Raw genomic sequence first — 15801 nt, 5'->3', positions numbered from 1 at the left:
GGTTTGAAGTCAACGTCCTTAACCAATCGGCCACGGACGCCCCTAAAATATCTAAAGTATATAATAGCATTGTGCACACTGTGTGTACATAAAACCTGATAAATTTTGTTAAAAAAGAAGATAAATACATGTATTCCTTTGTTTTACATTTATTTATTATTGAAATTTACACCTCTGTTACAAATAAGTTATCTAATACACATATCTACAATCTACATATTAACACACTCAAATCTGGAACAATCTAAAAGTCCAAAAATAATGTATCAACACTCAAATAAATACTAAATGCGTATCTAAACCCTTTGAAAAAATGACCACCTTTATAGTCTGTCCGGCCAATTCCGTAAAGTCCGGCCAATATGTCCAAACAGTTTGACCTATATGTCCACAAGTCTGGTCACATGGTCACATGGGTCTAGCACTCTAAGGTCTAAAAATAAATGACATAATTTCCTTTACAGTAATATTTTAATGCTTAAGAATTTGAATTATTCAACGATTTCAGCATATAAAATACACAGTTTTTCAAATATAGAAAAATTCATTGTACTCAAAAAAGTTCGAAACTCAACTAAATCGTACATAAACAATGTAAATAAACAAACAAATATAACAGAGACAGACATTTAAATACACAACAAATAATATCACAGAAATTTCTTCTTAACAGACCATAAATACATAGCCTGCTGACAGCAAACTGATTCAACCTATGCAAATAGTGCACACCAAGATCAACTAATATCTTATCATGATTTGCACTGTTTGCTATTCAGAAAGTACAAATTTTGAAATTTTCCCTAAAAATGAGGAATGATTTAGTCCATATTAAAAGATGAACAAGTCCATTTTAACTATTTAGTGAGGTAAGGATTACTTATTATGAACTGTTACAATAATGAAATTTCAGTCTTTTGGTTATAGTTTGAAACTACGCCAGGTTGCATAATAGGGCATTATGACAAAGTTCTATATTGCCAACTGGCAAATTATCAAAATTTCACGATGATATACCTAACTATTGATAATGAACTGTTCCAAAATGACAGCAGACAAATCCATGTATGTGTATACAGGTTTTTTTTCATCTAAAATATTTGAAACTTAAATTTTAAACAATTTAATGAAACTTTAATTTGTAATTAATTATGTGATGCACTTTGTATGCATTATTTATTATCAATTAATTACTGTAATTTGCTTTTTACTACATAATCTAGAAGATGTTTTAACAGTATTTGCTGTAGGCAAGTTGATTATACATCACATTAACACCGGAGAAAACGTGTTATTTATGTTTTGTACTTTGAAAATTAAAAAAAAAATTTGTCTACTTTGGTCTAAAAGGAGCTAAGACAAGTTGAATGTTAACATAGTAGTGTGGGGGAGAAATTTGTTGATAATTTATTACTGAAGATGTATACATGTCATCAAACATGCATTCCTTGCTTTGTTCAACGAGTTTTAATACATGTACATACATATATGATTTATCTATCCTAACTTGTACGAAAATATAAGGCATACATAAATTATATGAAACAATAATAAATACTAAATCACAAATTTTCCACGTCACTGATTTCATACTGTTAAACTTCAGCATTTCGTGTATAATAAACAAATTTGAATTTTATTTCTCTTTCATAAACATTGAAAGCTTTATAATTGATTTTCCAATGGAACTACTTAAAAACCTTCATAATTTTTAAAAACGACTCTGGTAAAAGCTCTTGTATCTATTCAGCTGAAGGTCATTGAGTCTAGAAAAATACTTTCAATTTTTGTTAACATACAAAATCTTGTCTAAATAATGGCAAGTACTTTCAACTTAAATTATTTTTTAAATCAATAGTTTGTCAATTAACACTTAAGATAAAATCATACACTGCAGTTTTGATTTATCTCTAATAATTACCCACTCAGCAAATTGTTTTATCAATATTTTTTTTTTATTTTTGCCAGCAGTCGAATATCTCAGGTCAAAGTATTTGTTTTCCTTTCCAGTGAGTAGCTGCAGAAGGACGTTTAACAAGTGGCGTATATCTATTTATAGGCAAAATAACAAGAGGAAGACTCCCACATTTATCACAAAATCAATTTCCACTCCAGCGCCGTTCTGTTTATCTTCCCCACTTCTCTGCTTTCACTAGAACCTTTTTTTGTATTTTCTGAAAATAAAAAAAGCTAATATAAACATCAGAATCAATATAGAGTCGGAAGAATTCTATTTACATTATAGCCATGAACAAAGATTAAAATAACATAGCCGATCCAGTTGTTTTTTTGTTTTTTTAAAGAGTGGCCGACTTTGAAAGTTACATACAGTCACTATTAAGGTTATATGGTAACTTGCCAGTTTTAATGGGGGTAGAAGATCTTAAATGAGCTTTAATGCATTGTTTTCAGACACAACCATTCAATTTTATTACCCTTCCAGATTTTTTCCGCCTTTTTGATTGGATATTGATCACCCGAAAGAAATTGATATAACCGAGCCAGACGGGTAATATACACACTAAATTTCCCCGTTTGGTACCCAACGTTGTAAACAATATGCGCTGAGGTGATGCGCGTACGGTTCGATTTTACGCGGTGTAAATTCCGATTTAAAAGCACTTTTTAACTGTCAAATGATAAATATTTACCAAAGTAGAGTAATGATGCATATAATCATCAGTATCGAAAACAAATATGACCTTGTGAAAGCTTGATATTAATTACAAAAAAGTGTGTTCAACAGACTACTCCTTTTCTCTTGTTTACTTTCGTAAGGTACGGGAAAAATACGTCATGTATTTATGTGACATCATGTTGTGACGAAGTGGTATCCTAAAGGGAATCTTATTTGATGTTTCATTTGAAACAGCAATGATTTTTTAAAAAATCGTCTAAACTCGGCAGGGGAAGGGTAATAAAATTATTATTTTGGTTTTGGAGTGATATATGTGGATATATTACCTGCCAAGATAAAATATCACCCTCGCCTAACGGCTCGGGTGATATAAAATCTTAACAGGTAATATATCCACATATATCACTCCAAAACCAAAATAACATATAATGTAGCCAGTTCCTTCGATGAAAAAAATAATATCAGCGGAATCACGACAAAACCAACATAATGGGTTTGCGACCAGCATGGATCCAGACCAGCCTGCGCAAACGCACAGTCTGATCAGGATCCATGCTGTTCCCTTACCAACTTTATTACAAGTAGAGAAACTGATAGCGAACAGCATGGATCCTGATCAGACTGCACGGAGGCGCAGACTGGTCTGGATCCATGCTGGTCGCAAACCCATTATGTTGGTTTTGTTGTGACGCGGCTCAATTATCAACCTAAACCATCTCACTATAGAGGGCTCATATAGTGTGAATTGGTATGAAACATTCAATAAATTAAAGCAGCACGCCTCCAGATTCATGTTAATTTTCATGAAAATTTTGGAAATGTATTTAAAAGTATAATATTGTGAGGTGAACAAATAAATCAATTTACATATTGCAAATGGCATAACAATCCCAAGAAAATTAACAAAAAGTGGTCAACATTAAAAAAAACATCCCTTACTGCATTAGTAAGCAGTAGAAATATGGTGATAAAATACTGCAAAATCAGTCTTAAACCGCACATAACATGTAAAATAAAATACAACTTGGATCTTGAATGTTTTTACCTTTCTTAAAATTTAAGTACATTTTTCTCAATATTGATTTTCTTAAAATATTTTGGCTCATATGGAGGCATACAGCTTTAAGACAATAAAATGGACTACTATTTTATAAGTTACTAGGGATATGTTCATTTAGAATATTTACCCTATTGAATAGGCGAGCTTTAACTCTATTGAGCGAATATTCATCCTGACGTTTCTTCATTTTTTGTTGCTCCAACACCTCCGGTAACTTTTTGTAACGTCTGAAATAATTAATACATCATGTGTAAATTAATGACTAACACAACACCTGGAATAATATATCAGTAATTACTGACTAACATACCATCTAAAATGATGTATGTGTAATTAATGACTAATTTAATTGTTATGTGCGACCAATATTTTACATGATCAATATAATATAAGCAATGGTGGCTGGAATAACAACTGGTATAAGTCCCCTTCCAGTTCTGACTATTCAGTAAATTTTCATTATCTTATTCTTGGATGGCTATAAGCGAATAGAAATGGATAAACCCCTTCTTAAAATAACTTCATACTATTTTCTTCCAGAACATTTTATATTTAATTCTGTTTATATACATGTGCAAAATTCAAGTGTGTCTATAACAGAGACATATTTATGTGTGTTTATTAACATATTAACACAGACATTATATCTTTCAACTTGAGAATTGACCATAAGCTTATGGAAGCAAAATAAAATCACCTTTTAAATTATAGAATTTATATAAAAAAATAATTCACTAGATACAGATGCATATACTTTAACAACAATTTATCTTAAAAATTAAAAAAAACAACAACCAACTAAAGTGAACATTCTACATGCATCCATTACCAAAATATTCGTACATATTTACATTTATATCAAATAAATTTAACCTAGCTTAAATACACGCTGTTTGAGATATTGGTCACAGTCAATATTTAAGAGCCTCATTTTGATTATTTCTGTTACCATAGCAACTGCAGAAAAATATGAATTACCATTCAAATCAGTTTCATAAAATCATGACTATACTTTTAGGCTGTTATAGAATCAGTCTTTTAAGGCATTTCTTTAAAATATTTATGTTACTATAGTAACCAAAACTACTGTGGGGGCTTAAAAACCTATAACATTATATTTAATGAAGACAGGTTGAATTGTCTTGTCTATCAAACAAATCATATAATTGACAGTTGATGTAATAAAATTATATTATGTTCACACCTTAGTCACTACACTTTATGAATTTTATGTCATTAACCAGCAGGTCAATATTATAATTTACTACACAGTTAGTGATATACTGATATAAAACTTGACTATATCAAAGACCTGAATTTAATGGTTTGGCCATGCTAAACACAAGTACTTCAGACTTAAGACACTCTAAACACAGAAATGCCACAAACCTTGCATTCATTAATTAGATGACCTCAAAACTGAAAATGCCACAAACCTTGCATTTATTAATTAGATGACCTCAAAACTGAAAATGCCATAAACCCTTGCATTTAAAGACGACTTAAAAACAGAAAAAATGCTACAAATCCTTGCATTCGGACATTTTTTTAATGGTAATAATACCTAAACTAGGCAAATGTCAAACCACAAGTTCAAGGATTAAATGGTGGCACAAACAATGCATTCAAAGTAGTTAGACACCCCTTCAACTCAGAGAATGCCTTGAGCTTTCCATACAGTGATTATACAACCACGCCTAACAGAGCACAAGAGTTTGTATGCCTGATATTTCTAAGAACTTTGGTGGTGAAAATTTTTTATGTCATCAATATACATTAAAGGCCAGCTTGCAAACTGGACTAGACTCACAAGATTCTCTCAGACTCACTGTTGGTGTATAAAAGTTTTTACTTTGTTACTTAAAAAAAAAACATTGTTTTAACAATACACATTCAAACACCATGAAAGTCTATGACAAAATACAATAGTTTAATAATATTTGAATATAGGATGTTCTTACTTTTTTGTCATTTCCTTCATTTCTTCCTTGGTGATCACCCTTCTAGTTGGCCTGTGGAGGTTATCTATGAAAGAAGATTGAAATTATTTCATATATATAACTTATCCATTACCAGATTATCACACTGCCAAATATGTTCTTTATCCTGCAAGCCATACTCAGTTTCCCCATATTATATGCCACAAGCAGAAATTAAAAAAAGAAATAAACTGCTTGATTCAAACCTTAAAATCACATAAGTAATTATCTCATTTTCAAATATGATCAAATTAAGTGGGGGCTAAGGAAAAAGTTGTATATCACAATTATATAGTAATTATTTTTTTGGTAGATGGACAGTTTTGGTCTGAAAACAGGAAAACTATATTTTTCCCCTAATGTTTGTAAGGTAAAAAAAAAAAAAATTTGCATGGAAACGGTTAATCAAACATTAACTTTCTAACAACTTTTTTCAATACTTTTACCACATCATATGTCAACACTGCAATCTATATAAAAATCTAAGTGAAAAGACAAAATTGTTTTGTAATGAACATAAAGGCCCTTTAAGACAGATCTTCTATGTACAGTCTTAATATTGAGATTATTTTTCAGCATAAGTTTTTACTGTGTAAAAAAAAATGAAATTTAAAGCTTAGACTGTATCACACTGTTTTGCTTTATAAAGTTTTACTATATAATATATAATGTATACAAGTCTATTTTTTTTTTACCACTATAAGGATGAGCATCGGGGTTGGCTTCTTTTCTTCTCTCCTCTTGGAAGAGTCGGTCTCTCTCCATCTGTAGGAACACCTCCATCTTCCTCTGTTCTGCAGCTAGGTTTAACCTCTTCTGTCTCTCACGTAACCGTGATATTGTGTTCGCCCTTCTTGCTTGAAACGCTTCCTATAGCAAAAAAAAAAGAAAAAATTCTAGTATTTCTGAATAACAATAATAAACAGTCATTGAAGAAAATTTGTTTCCACTGAATTCCATAATTGCAATTTAATTAACAAATTATAAAACAAAGAGGAAAATTAATCTTTTTGATTAAGGTTAAACTGACCACTAAAGGCAAACATATCACACATTTTATTGTAAACTATAGTTAAAGAAATAATAAGATTGAATGGAATTTATACCAAGCAGACTTGATATATATCAGTGTGTTCTTTATACATACTTCAAGTCTAAAGATCTGATCAACAAAATTAAATGATTTATTATCTGTTTTTACTTTTGAATTTTATAAATATCACGCATGTCAAAACATTGAAAGTTCTTACTACACTGACACTTTAAAATTCTAGTATTTAAGTGCATCTAACCTGTAGTGACATTTTATTCAGTGGTTTTGATCCAATTACATCAACTTCCTCCTCAGAATCTGTCAATGTGTCATCTTCTCCCATTGGCTGACCCTCAGGGTCAAGGTCAAACTTTGTGTCTCTAGAAATATCATTTGGATCTCCTTTGTCTTTTAGGACATCACCATGGATAATATCTCTCCATGTAGACTGTGACACAGATTTAGGTTCCCAAGCCTCTTGTCTAGCTGAGAAAGCTTGACGCTCCTTCAAAGGTTGTCTCCATGGTTGCGATGGCTTCATAGAGATAAACCAGCTCTCCGCTATAAAAATTATAATAATAAAACTCAGTAATCAAAAGAACAGCAGTAAACTGGATATATAAAGTCTCTAGATTAAATACATCTTTCTTTCTTGAAATGAGTCCTACTATCTTGCAGAAAAAAATAAACATAGCTTAGTTAACAACAAAAACCAAGAGCTATCAGTAGGACAGTAAGCTCCACTATTCTTAGAGCTTAATAGTAAAACAAGAGACTGGATAATATACAAAGTTCAAAAAGGGGCATTATTCTATCAAAATCAAAGTAAGAGTTATAGGCCTTGGACAGTGACCTCCAAATATACTCTGAAGTGTGTGAAGTTTCCACCTATTCCCTTCAGTAGTTTTGGAGATACAAACTTGCTCACAAATTTTTTTAACAAAGTGAAGCAGTAGCGCTGACACAGATGCCAGTACAATAGCTTCCCTTGTTCTTTGAACGGACAAGAAAACACAACTACAAAGTATTACCCTAATTATTAAAAGATAATCTTGTAAGTCATATTTCAAGTAGTCTACACTTACCTTCCTTTTTATGTTTAGTATTGGGAGCAGTGTTTTCATCCCCTTCTGGTGTGAACATGCTGTTTTCTGGAGGCACAGTTTCTGACTCTGGCTTCCAAATTGGAGACTGTGCCTGCCTTCTTGTGATTGGTGGGCTAAATCTTCTCCTAGGCGCAACAGGAGACCTTGAAGTCTGTCTAGTAGAAGGTGATCTTGATGTTTTTCTTGGAGGAGATGTTGAAAATGAAGTCTGGACTGACCTTGAAGGTGATTTTGATGGCCTCCTTTTGGAAGTTTTATTGTTTTTCTGAGACATATAAGGCACTGGTGCTACAGGAACCTCATCATAAGCATGAGATGGACTTGACGACCTTAATGCTGGACTGGTTTGGATAGCTTCTGACTTCATCAGTACTTCCCTCATTCTTCGTCGTGATGGTGGACTTACTGTAATAGGTGAAGGATACATAGTGCTGGCATCGCACATACGGCCATGTTTCTGTGGTGACAAATAGTTCTCGACCCTCATTCTCATCGCCCGCTCTGGCGTCATGTAGTTCTCGTAACGCTTTATCTGATTCGCAATGTCTTTCTCTGTGAACTGTACACCAAATACATCCTTTCTTTTCTTATCTTTCTTATCTTTTCTGATTTTATTACCGTACTCATCAACTCGAACTTTCTTTCCTTTGGAAGATGATGATTTTTTATCTTTAACTTTCTTTTCAGACTTTCTTTCAGGCACCCTTTCAACAATTATGTTGCTAAAATCGGATGTCTCAGTGGTATCAGAATCAACATAGTGCGTTGCTCTTTGACCTCTGTATGCTTCATTTGGATATTTCTTAACCTGTAATTTGATAGCACTATCTAACGTACTGTCTTTTAGAGTTGTAGAACCTTGTGATGATAAGTCGGAATCAATAGGTGTGGAATAACCCGTTATAGTTGAATCTGACATTCTGGAGCTTTCTGTCTGACTTACACTTGTTGTAGAGGACACATTACCTAATTCTACATCAATAGCTTTGTCTGAGAGTTTTCCTTTTGTTTTAGCATTCAGTAACATTTCTAACTTTTTAAGTTTCTCAACACGCTGCAGTTCTTTTCTTCTTTCTTTATCAATTTTCACTCTCTGCATCTTAATTTTGTCACGTAATTTCTTCATCAAAGGATCAATAACATGCCTGTGTCTCCTCTGTCTTGATCGCATCTCAGACTCTGCTTTTGTCGGAGATTGCTCAAAACTGGCATCTTCAGGTATGGAGAACAGCGTATCCATGGTGTCACTGTGCCTGTTAGAACTATTTCTTGCTCTTATGTCTGTCACAGACCCTTCATCTTTAGTTTTTCTGTTCCTCTCTTTTTTTCTGTCCTCATTTCTTTGTTCTGGCACATTTTTACTTGGTGACTTACTTGGAGATTTATTTGGCGATTTGACTCTCCCCTCTTTTCTTTCCTTTCTTTCTCTCCTAGTTTCATCCTTCCTCCGCCTTTCTTCTCTTTTTCTTTCATTTTCCAACAGAATTTCTGAATAACTTCCGTTACTTTCTTCCTCACTCAATCCTTGCCTGTTTCTCATCTCCTGTCTCCGCAAACTCCTTAACTGAGCAGATTTCTCAGCAGTAACCTTTCGTTCCATTTCTTTTTCCCGTAACCTTTCCTGATGCAGTATTTCTGCCCTTTCAATTTCATCTTGTTTCTGTTTATCGATTAATTCTTTCTTCTCTTTAACAAATGAATTCACTTCATGATGAGTGGGGTTATGTAACAGTCCGGACAAGGCGTCCAGGCGTGTACTATTCAAACTGCTCTCTGACATGGACTGTTCCTTACGTTCTTTAAACCTGGCCCACATGTCATTAATGTTGGGAGGAACTTTATCATTGTATTCTTGTTCCAGCACTTCTCTCAGAGCTTGAGCCTTTTTACTTGGTGGGAAATTGTCTTCAAAGTTTTCCTCTTGTCTCTTTTCCTGAATTTCGTTCCTATAAAAGAGTAATAGGCGTATTGTACAACGAATCACAAAGTTAAGCAAATATATGACGTGAAAATTGAAGACTTGAATTTTTAGAGGCAAGTGATGCTTAGTTTGTGACTTTAGCCACTCAGCTATGGCAGTACATACTGGTTTAAACAAGCTCTAAGATTTCACCATAATTGAGCTGAAATATATATTTTTGAACGTATTATGAAAAGAAAGTATAAAAAAAGGACCTTAAACTTGGTTAAAAAATATATAATTTTGAATCAAAAGTTTTTAACCATACTAATGAAGGTACTTACACCTGGTCAGTCAGCTGCTTGTTCAGCTTCTCCAACTCAACTTCCATCTCCTGAAAATATTGAAAACTTTTATAACTTCCCATCCCGATACTTGTCTCTCACATATATCTTTAATAATTCCCAAATCATGAATATTTTTACACACAAACTATGAAACCTCCTTTTCAGTCACTGTACAAGTTTTATTTTTATGACAATCATTGTTCTACTGAATGAAACCTTCAAATGTTTCGATTTTTCAAGGATTTATAAAAGGGTTTAAATTGGAATCCTAAGATGAATAACTTTTGATCATTATTTTTCAAGCGGTGCTGAAAATATTTTAAATCTATGTATAACATTTCAGTATTCAATACGTAAAATACCAATGTGTCATTTATCTTTAACCGTCGACAATGCTGTAGTATTTACTATTTCTTTTCAATAATTACTTTCTACAATCAATAACAATCAATACAGTAATTATCCCTATTTTTTTTTCATGTGAACAAATGGCCTTATAAAGAAAAAATGCAATTGTATGCCTTTTTAAGTGAAAAAAAATTTTTTTCAAAAAGTCAAATTTACAGAAATTAGGGTAATGGACTTGCCTAGCTTTGACTCTGGACCTAACAATTTGAATTTTAAGATACATGTATTTTAATATCAAAGTTCATGTAATCAAACTAATCAGCCAAAATCCTAGTAACGTTGGACAGTACTAAATTGACAGAAAGACATGTTATTACAGACATTTAGCATACTGTGGGTTAAAATAAGAGTGACACTTAACGTTCAGGACCAGAAAAAGTCAGAAATTATTCAGACTGATAGTAATGCCTTAAACCAGCCACACAAAACAACAACATTATTCTGTGAATGAGAACCCTATTGCACTATCCATGAAAAAATGAAAATGTTGTCACCTTAGTGTAGTAGTGGGTTAAGTCCTTCTATATCTAATAGGAGTTAACCAGTTATTGCACAAAGGTGACAATGTATGGGGTTTTAAGTTTTAACTACCAATAAAGTGACATTTAACGTTCAGGACCAGAAAAAGTCCGAAATTATTCAGACTGATAGTAATGCCTTAAACCAACCACACAAAACAACAACATTATTCTGTGAATGAGAACCCTGTTGCACTATCCATGAAAAAATGAAAATGTTGTCACCTTAGTGTAGTAGTGGGTTAAGTCCTTCTATATTTTATAGGAGTTAACCAGTTATTGCACAAAGGTGACAATGTATGGGGTTTTAAGTTTTAACTACCAATAAAGTGATAAAAAAGTTAAAAAACCTCAACATTTGAGTATTGTTTTTACACACCTCAGGTATGATATAATCATACAATCTATACCATGAAGAAACTTTACCTTTTGTCTAACATTGAGTGGAGACTTTGCTCTATCTGTATCAGTCACTGTCCTCCTCATGTGACCCATTTTCCTAGGGTCAGCTCCAAGGTCAACTGGACCAAGGGCATCAACTGATCTGGGAACAGTTGACCTTGACCCTGCCTCTAAAGGTCGTACAGGAGGTTCAACTGGTTCTAGAGGTCGTAATGGATAGCTAGGTGGGTCAACAGAGGTTTTAATGTCATCTCCTGCATCTAAGACCGGTCTAGAATAAAAATATATAGGGTCCTAATTAAATTTGTAACAAATGACCTCCGAAATTATTTTTGATCTTTGAACTTATGTGAAACATGATTTCTTTTACCGGGTAGTTATTAGTTCTCTTTTTAAAATATCATGTGATTTATTTATAAGCCGATAAGAACAAGAGAGTTTGGTCTTCTTTCCTTAATGTATTATAAGGTAAAGAAGCATAAATTTTAAATCACAACAACACTTTGTTAAAGTCATGTGGCAACTTTCAAGCTATTCCTAGTGGGTGAAAACCACCATGCATTATTTCACGCACAATAAAACACTTGAATAGAACCACCAACTTTCCCAAAGCTAGCTGGACAGCTATTCCTTTTTCACAGGAAAGAATTTGAAAGTCACTAGTGGGTTATGAACTTACAGTGATGTGGGGCCAGCGGTTTAATGTCAGCGTCCTTAACGACTCAGCCACTAAGGACAAAACATAAAAATTTATTTTAAGCTTCAAAATCACAATAAAATGATGATTACCTCCTGTCATAGACCTTGGGCAGTTCTTGCGGGGGTGGGGGTTGCCTCAGCTCTCTCTCTGCTGGTACCCTGGGGAGATCCGGTGGTACACCACCTGGGGCTCCTCTTGCTTGGTACGTTATGGAGTCATGATGGGCAAATATAGGAGACTGATGGGTAGAGAACTCTAAAAACTTCACACCTACAAGACAATGATATTTCTATATGATGTAAAAGATAAACAAAAAGTACCTTGAAATCTTTTTAAAAGGCATCAAAATTGTGTAATCCTGTGACACAGATTTCACAAATATTACATCAATATAGAGAATTAAACGGTTAAACCATCCAAAATAATCTATTCCTGCCACTCATTCTGCTATGTTTACAACAGGTATCAGTTTAAATATATACAAAAATTAATAAGTTGAACACATGCGAAAACTTTAACAGTTACTGTGATGCCATGTTGTTACAAATGACTGCCTACTAAAAATAATGTGTTTATATAAATAACTACATAAAATGGAATTTAACTATATATAATCAAAAATGGACTTCAATAATTATCAAGATTTAGTAAAATAACAGCGTCCAAATATTGCCCAATCCTCTTTAATATTTCCTACAAATGGAAACATTGCTGATATGAATTATATAACAAACATTACAGATAAACTTATCTATTTACCAGGTTGCATTGGAGAAGAATATCTCTGGTCACCCTCTGTTGGAATTGCTACTAGATCCGTTTCAGATTTGGATCGACTGTAACGTAGTCTTTCTTCTGAGTAAGCGGGTTCTGGTTCGAGTGTATGGAACTCATTCTGGTCTGACTGACGGTACTCCCACCTGCTCCCTGGGTTGTTTCCCGACTCCCCAGGATCTGACCTGGTACTTGTACCAAGAGAGTCCCTCGGTGCTTCCACTCTAGTATGCTTCGATAACACCTCCTACAAAAATAATATAAAAACTTTGATAATTTTTTAAATTTTAGTATTACAAATATATCTCAGAAAAAAGCCTAAATAAAGCAACAATATATAATCATTTAAACAACAACTTTTTTGTGAGTTAAATATGAAATGAAATTTCTCTAAATTATAATCAAAATTAATCAAAATTTCAAAATTGAATGTGATCAAAAATATTTTTTTTCAAAACTAAGATGCTTTCTTTTCATCTTATTTACAAATAAAATAATCTGTGTTTGTAGATAAAAGTCTTCTTTTTCAATGTAAGAATAATGTAAGTATTATGTAAGTGCACAATAAATTTAAATAAAAAACTAAACTTTTATCTAATTGCACATTAACAACAACAAATCTATAAAATGTAACAAATGCAGAAAAATCACCTAACAAAGTCAAAGGGAAACAATCCATTTTGTCATAAAAATAATATTAACCTTTAACTCCCTTTCTCTTCTTTCAAAATCTTTCTGGAATTCCTCTCTAGTCTTAAACCCAGGCCTCTCCAGTCCTCTTGCAGACTGACCTTTACTGTAGAGCTCATGGTCATCTTTCAGACTTGCTGGTGACCTTGACCTCACTGTCCCTGTCTGGTACCCGGTGTCAGCTGTGACTGCACTGTGTTTATCACTATTGGTTCCCAGCTTACCACTGCCACCACTGGCTGTTAGTGCTTTCTCTTTGTCATCCTAAAAATTTAACATAAACTTGGTAATAATATGTTCATCATTAAAACAAATAATTTTATAAATATCTAAGTTTTGTCTAACACCAATCCGCCGTAAGTACTGTTGACGAAGTGTGTTTCAAAAACATCATAAAACCAAACTTCTGTATGAAACTCTTGATTGGATAAAAACATTTTATAATAGAACATTATAAAAAAAAACTTGCTTCTTTTACAATAAAGCACATATTTTGAAGTTTATTTATTGACAATATGCTCATTATAAGTTTTCATTACTACTCATAGAAAATATGCTTATGTTTATGCTTATGCTTACAGCTAATTCAAGCAGGTTTCAGATACATTTTTATAGCATTAATACCATCAGATTTGTTACTCTTCATATTACATAAGGTTTTTAACGTATGTGTTCACATATGTTAAAGATAATAAGTTTACATGGCTGTGTTATGTTAAAGAGGTAATGTATTTACACAGTTGTGTTAACTTTTGTGATGTACGTTATTAAGAATGTATGGCTAGTTACAAATATACATTGTATTTAAGCATAAAATGTAAATCAAATAAATACTTTAATAAATTAAGATGATGTGTTATATTGTATGAGTTTTGATGTAAAGGAGACATTATTATATAACATGGGTAGAATTAAACATTGACAATTAACATTAAATATTATATAATTGTTATTATTTATTTCATACATTATATATTTTATATTATATAGTCATATGGCGACATTACAACTTTACTGGTGGAGGAAGACCTCAGGTGCCCCTCTGTGCATTATATCAGGAAGGAACAAGCACCTAAGTTGTAACAGTGACGTTCCATAAGCTAGCTGGATAAAAGAATCCGAAGTCCAAGCGGGCCTTTGAACCCACAATGGTGAGAGGGCAGGTGGTATGAAGTCAATGGCAAACCACTTGGTCATGGTCAGCCCTTAGGTTGAAGACCACTATGCAAACTTAGAGGATGAATCATTAATTCATAATACAATATTTACAAAACAACATTACACATATTTTTCTAGATAAATGGAACAATACTAAAACATTGTACTCTATTTCAAAGCAGACACACAATACAAGGCACAATTTGTTTACACTACTTTTTGCCAAATTGTTTTTTTTTTCCAGGCTTTCTTATAATGCCCATTTAATACAGTTTTGGTCATGTCTCGGCAGTCAGTCCATCTAAATAGCTTTCTTCATGAATTAAACAGTAATTTTCAGGTTCTTTGAAAGTGACTAACTATGTATCTAACATGATTTACGAAATCAGCGGTGATATACACATGACAATTATTACCAAGTCTAAGATCAACTGTCATGTAGAAATTTCGCATGCTCATTATTATAAAAGCATGTTTACAAAGAAACTTGTTAAATAATAAAGCCTAAAATACATAACATATATGTTCATCAATAAACACATAGGTTTATCATGTAAGATAGATATATCCTAAAACATAATAGAACAAGACTATGTTATGGTACGATAATATAACATTTATATATACTACATGTACATAATATACCTTTCTAGCAAATATTTCACGTAGACGAAGCTGAAATGTTATAAGCAATGCAAAAAATGCATATTAAAACACTCATCCACATGCTAACTAGACAGCTTCTGCTACCAAATTAGACATAAATTCACCAAATCCCATTACATTTAGACATAACTTTAATAAAGTTGCAACTCTTTGTTAACAGTAAGAAAAACAGTTAAAATATTCTTTTTAAAATCAAAGAATTTAAAGAGCCAGGCAGATCCAACCAGGCTATATACTTGTGGCTACAAAATTATGAGTTTTACCATTCAAACCCCCTTTAAAGACAATGAATACTTCCAAATTCAAAGCAAGTACAAGTAGACATTTAGAAGTGAGTTTTTTTTTTTCCTTATCACAGCATGGTGTCAAATAACAACATTAAATCAACGAAAATTTGTTCAAACTAAAACAGGCAGGAAACA

At 32.6% G+C, this 15801-nt stretch overlaps 1 protein-coding gene across 1 annotated transcript in view; it reads right to left on the bottom strand.

Annotated features, from left to right (window-relative positions):
- Positions 1-133: 133 nt before the first annotated feature.
- Positions 134-15801, bottom strand: part of LOC132743122 (uncharacterized) — a 40525-nt gene continuing 24857 nt past the window's right edge. The window contains exons 12-22 of the mRNA XM_060731639.1: positions 13568-13819; positions 12851-13112; positions 12181-12361; positions 11416-11662; positions 10061-10110; positions 7796-9762; positions 6970-7271; positions 6373-6547; positions 5660-5723; positions 3826-3925; positions 134-2174 (exon numbers count right to left, since the gene is read on the bottom strand). Coding sequence (XP_060587622.1) covers positions 2127-2174; positions 3826-3925; positions 5660-5723; positions 6373-6547; positions 6970-7271; positions 7796-9762; positions 10061-10110; positions 11416-11662; positions 12181-12361; positions 12851-13112; positions 13568-13819 — 3648 coding nt within the window. The 3' untranslated portion in view covers positions 134-2126. The remainder of the gene's footprint in view (positions 2175-3825; positions 3926-5659; positions 5724-6372; positions 6548-6969; positions 7272-7795; positions 9763-10060; positions 10111-11415; positions 11663-12180; positions 12362-12850; positions 13113-13567; positions 13820-15801) is intronic.

The sequence above is a fragment of the Ruditapes philippinarum genome, unplaced genomic scaffold, assembly GCF_026571515.1.
Source record: "Ruditapes philippinarum isolate M1 unplaced genomic scaffold, ASM2657151v2 ctg5514_1_1_1_1, whole genome shotgun sequence".
Lineage (NCBI taxonomy): Eukaryota > Metazoa > Mollusca > Bivalvia > Venerida > Veneridae > Ruditapes > Ruditapes philippinarum.
Note: the sequence above shows the minus strand (reverse complement) of the source record. Positions and strands in the feature narration are given on the sequence as shown.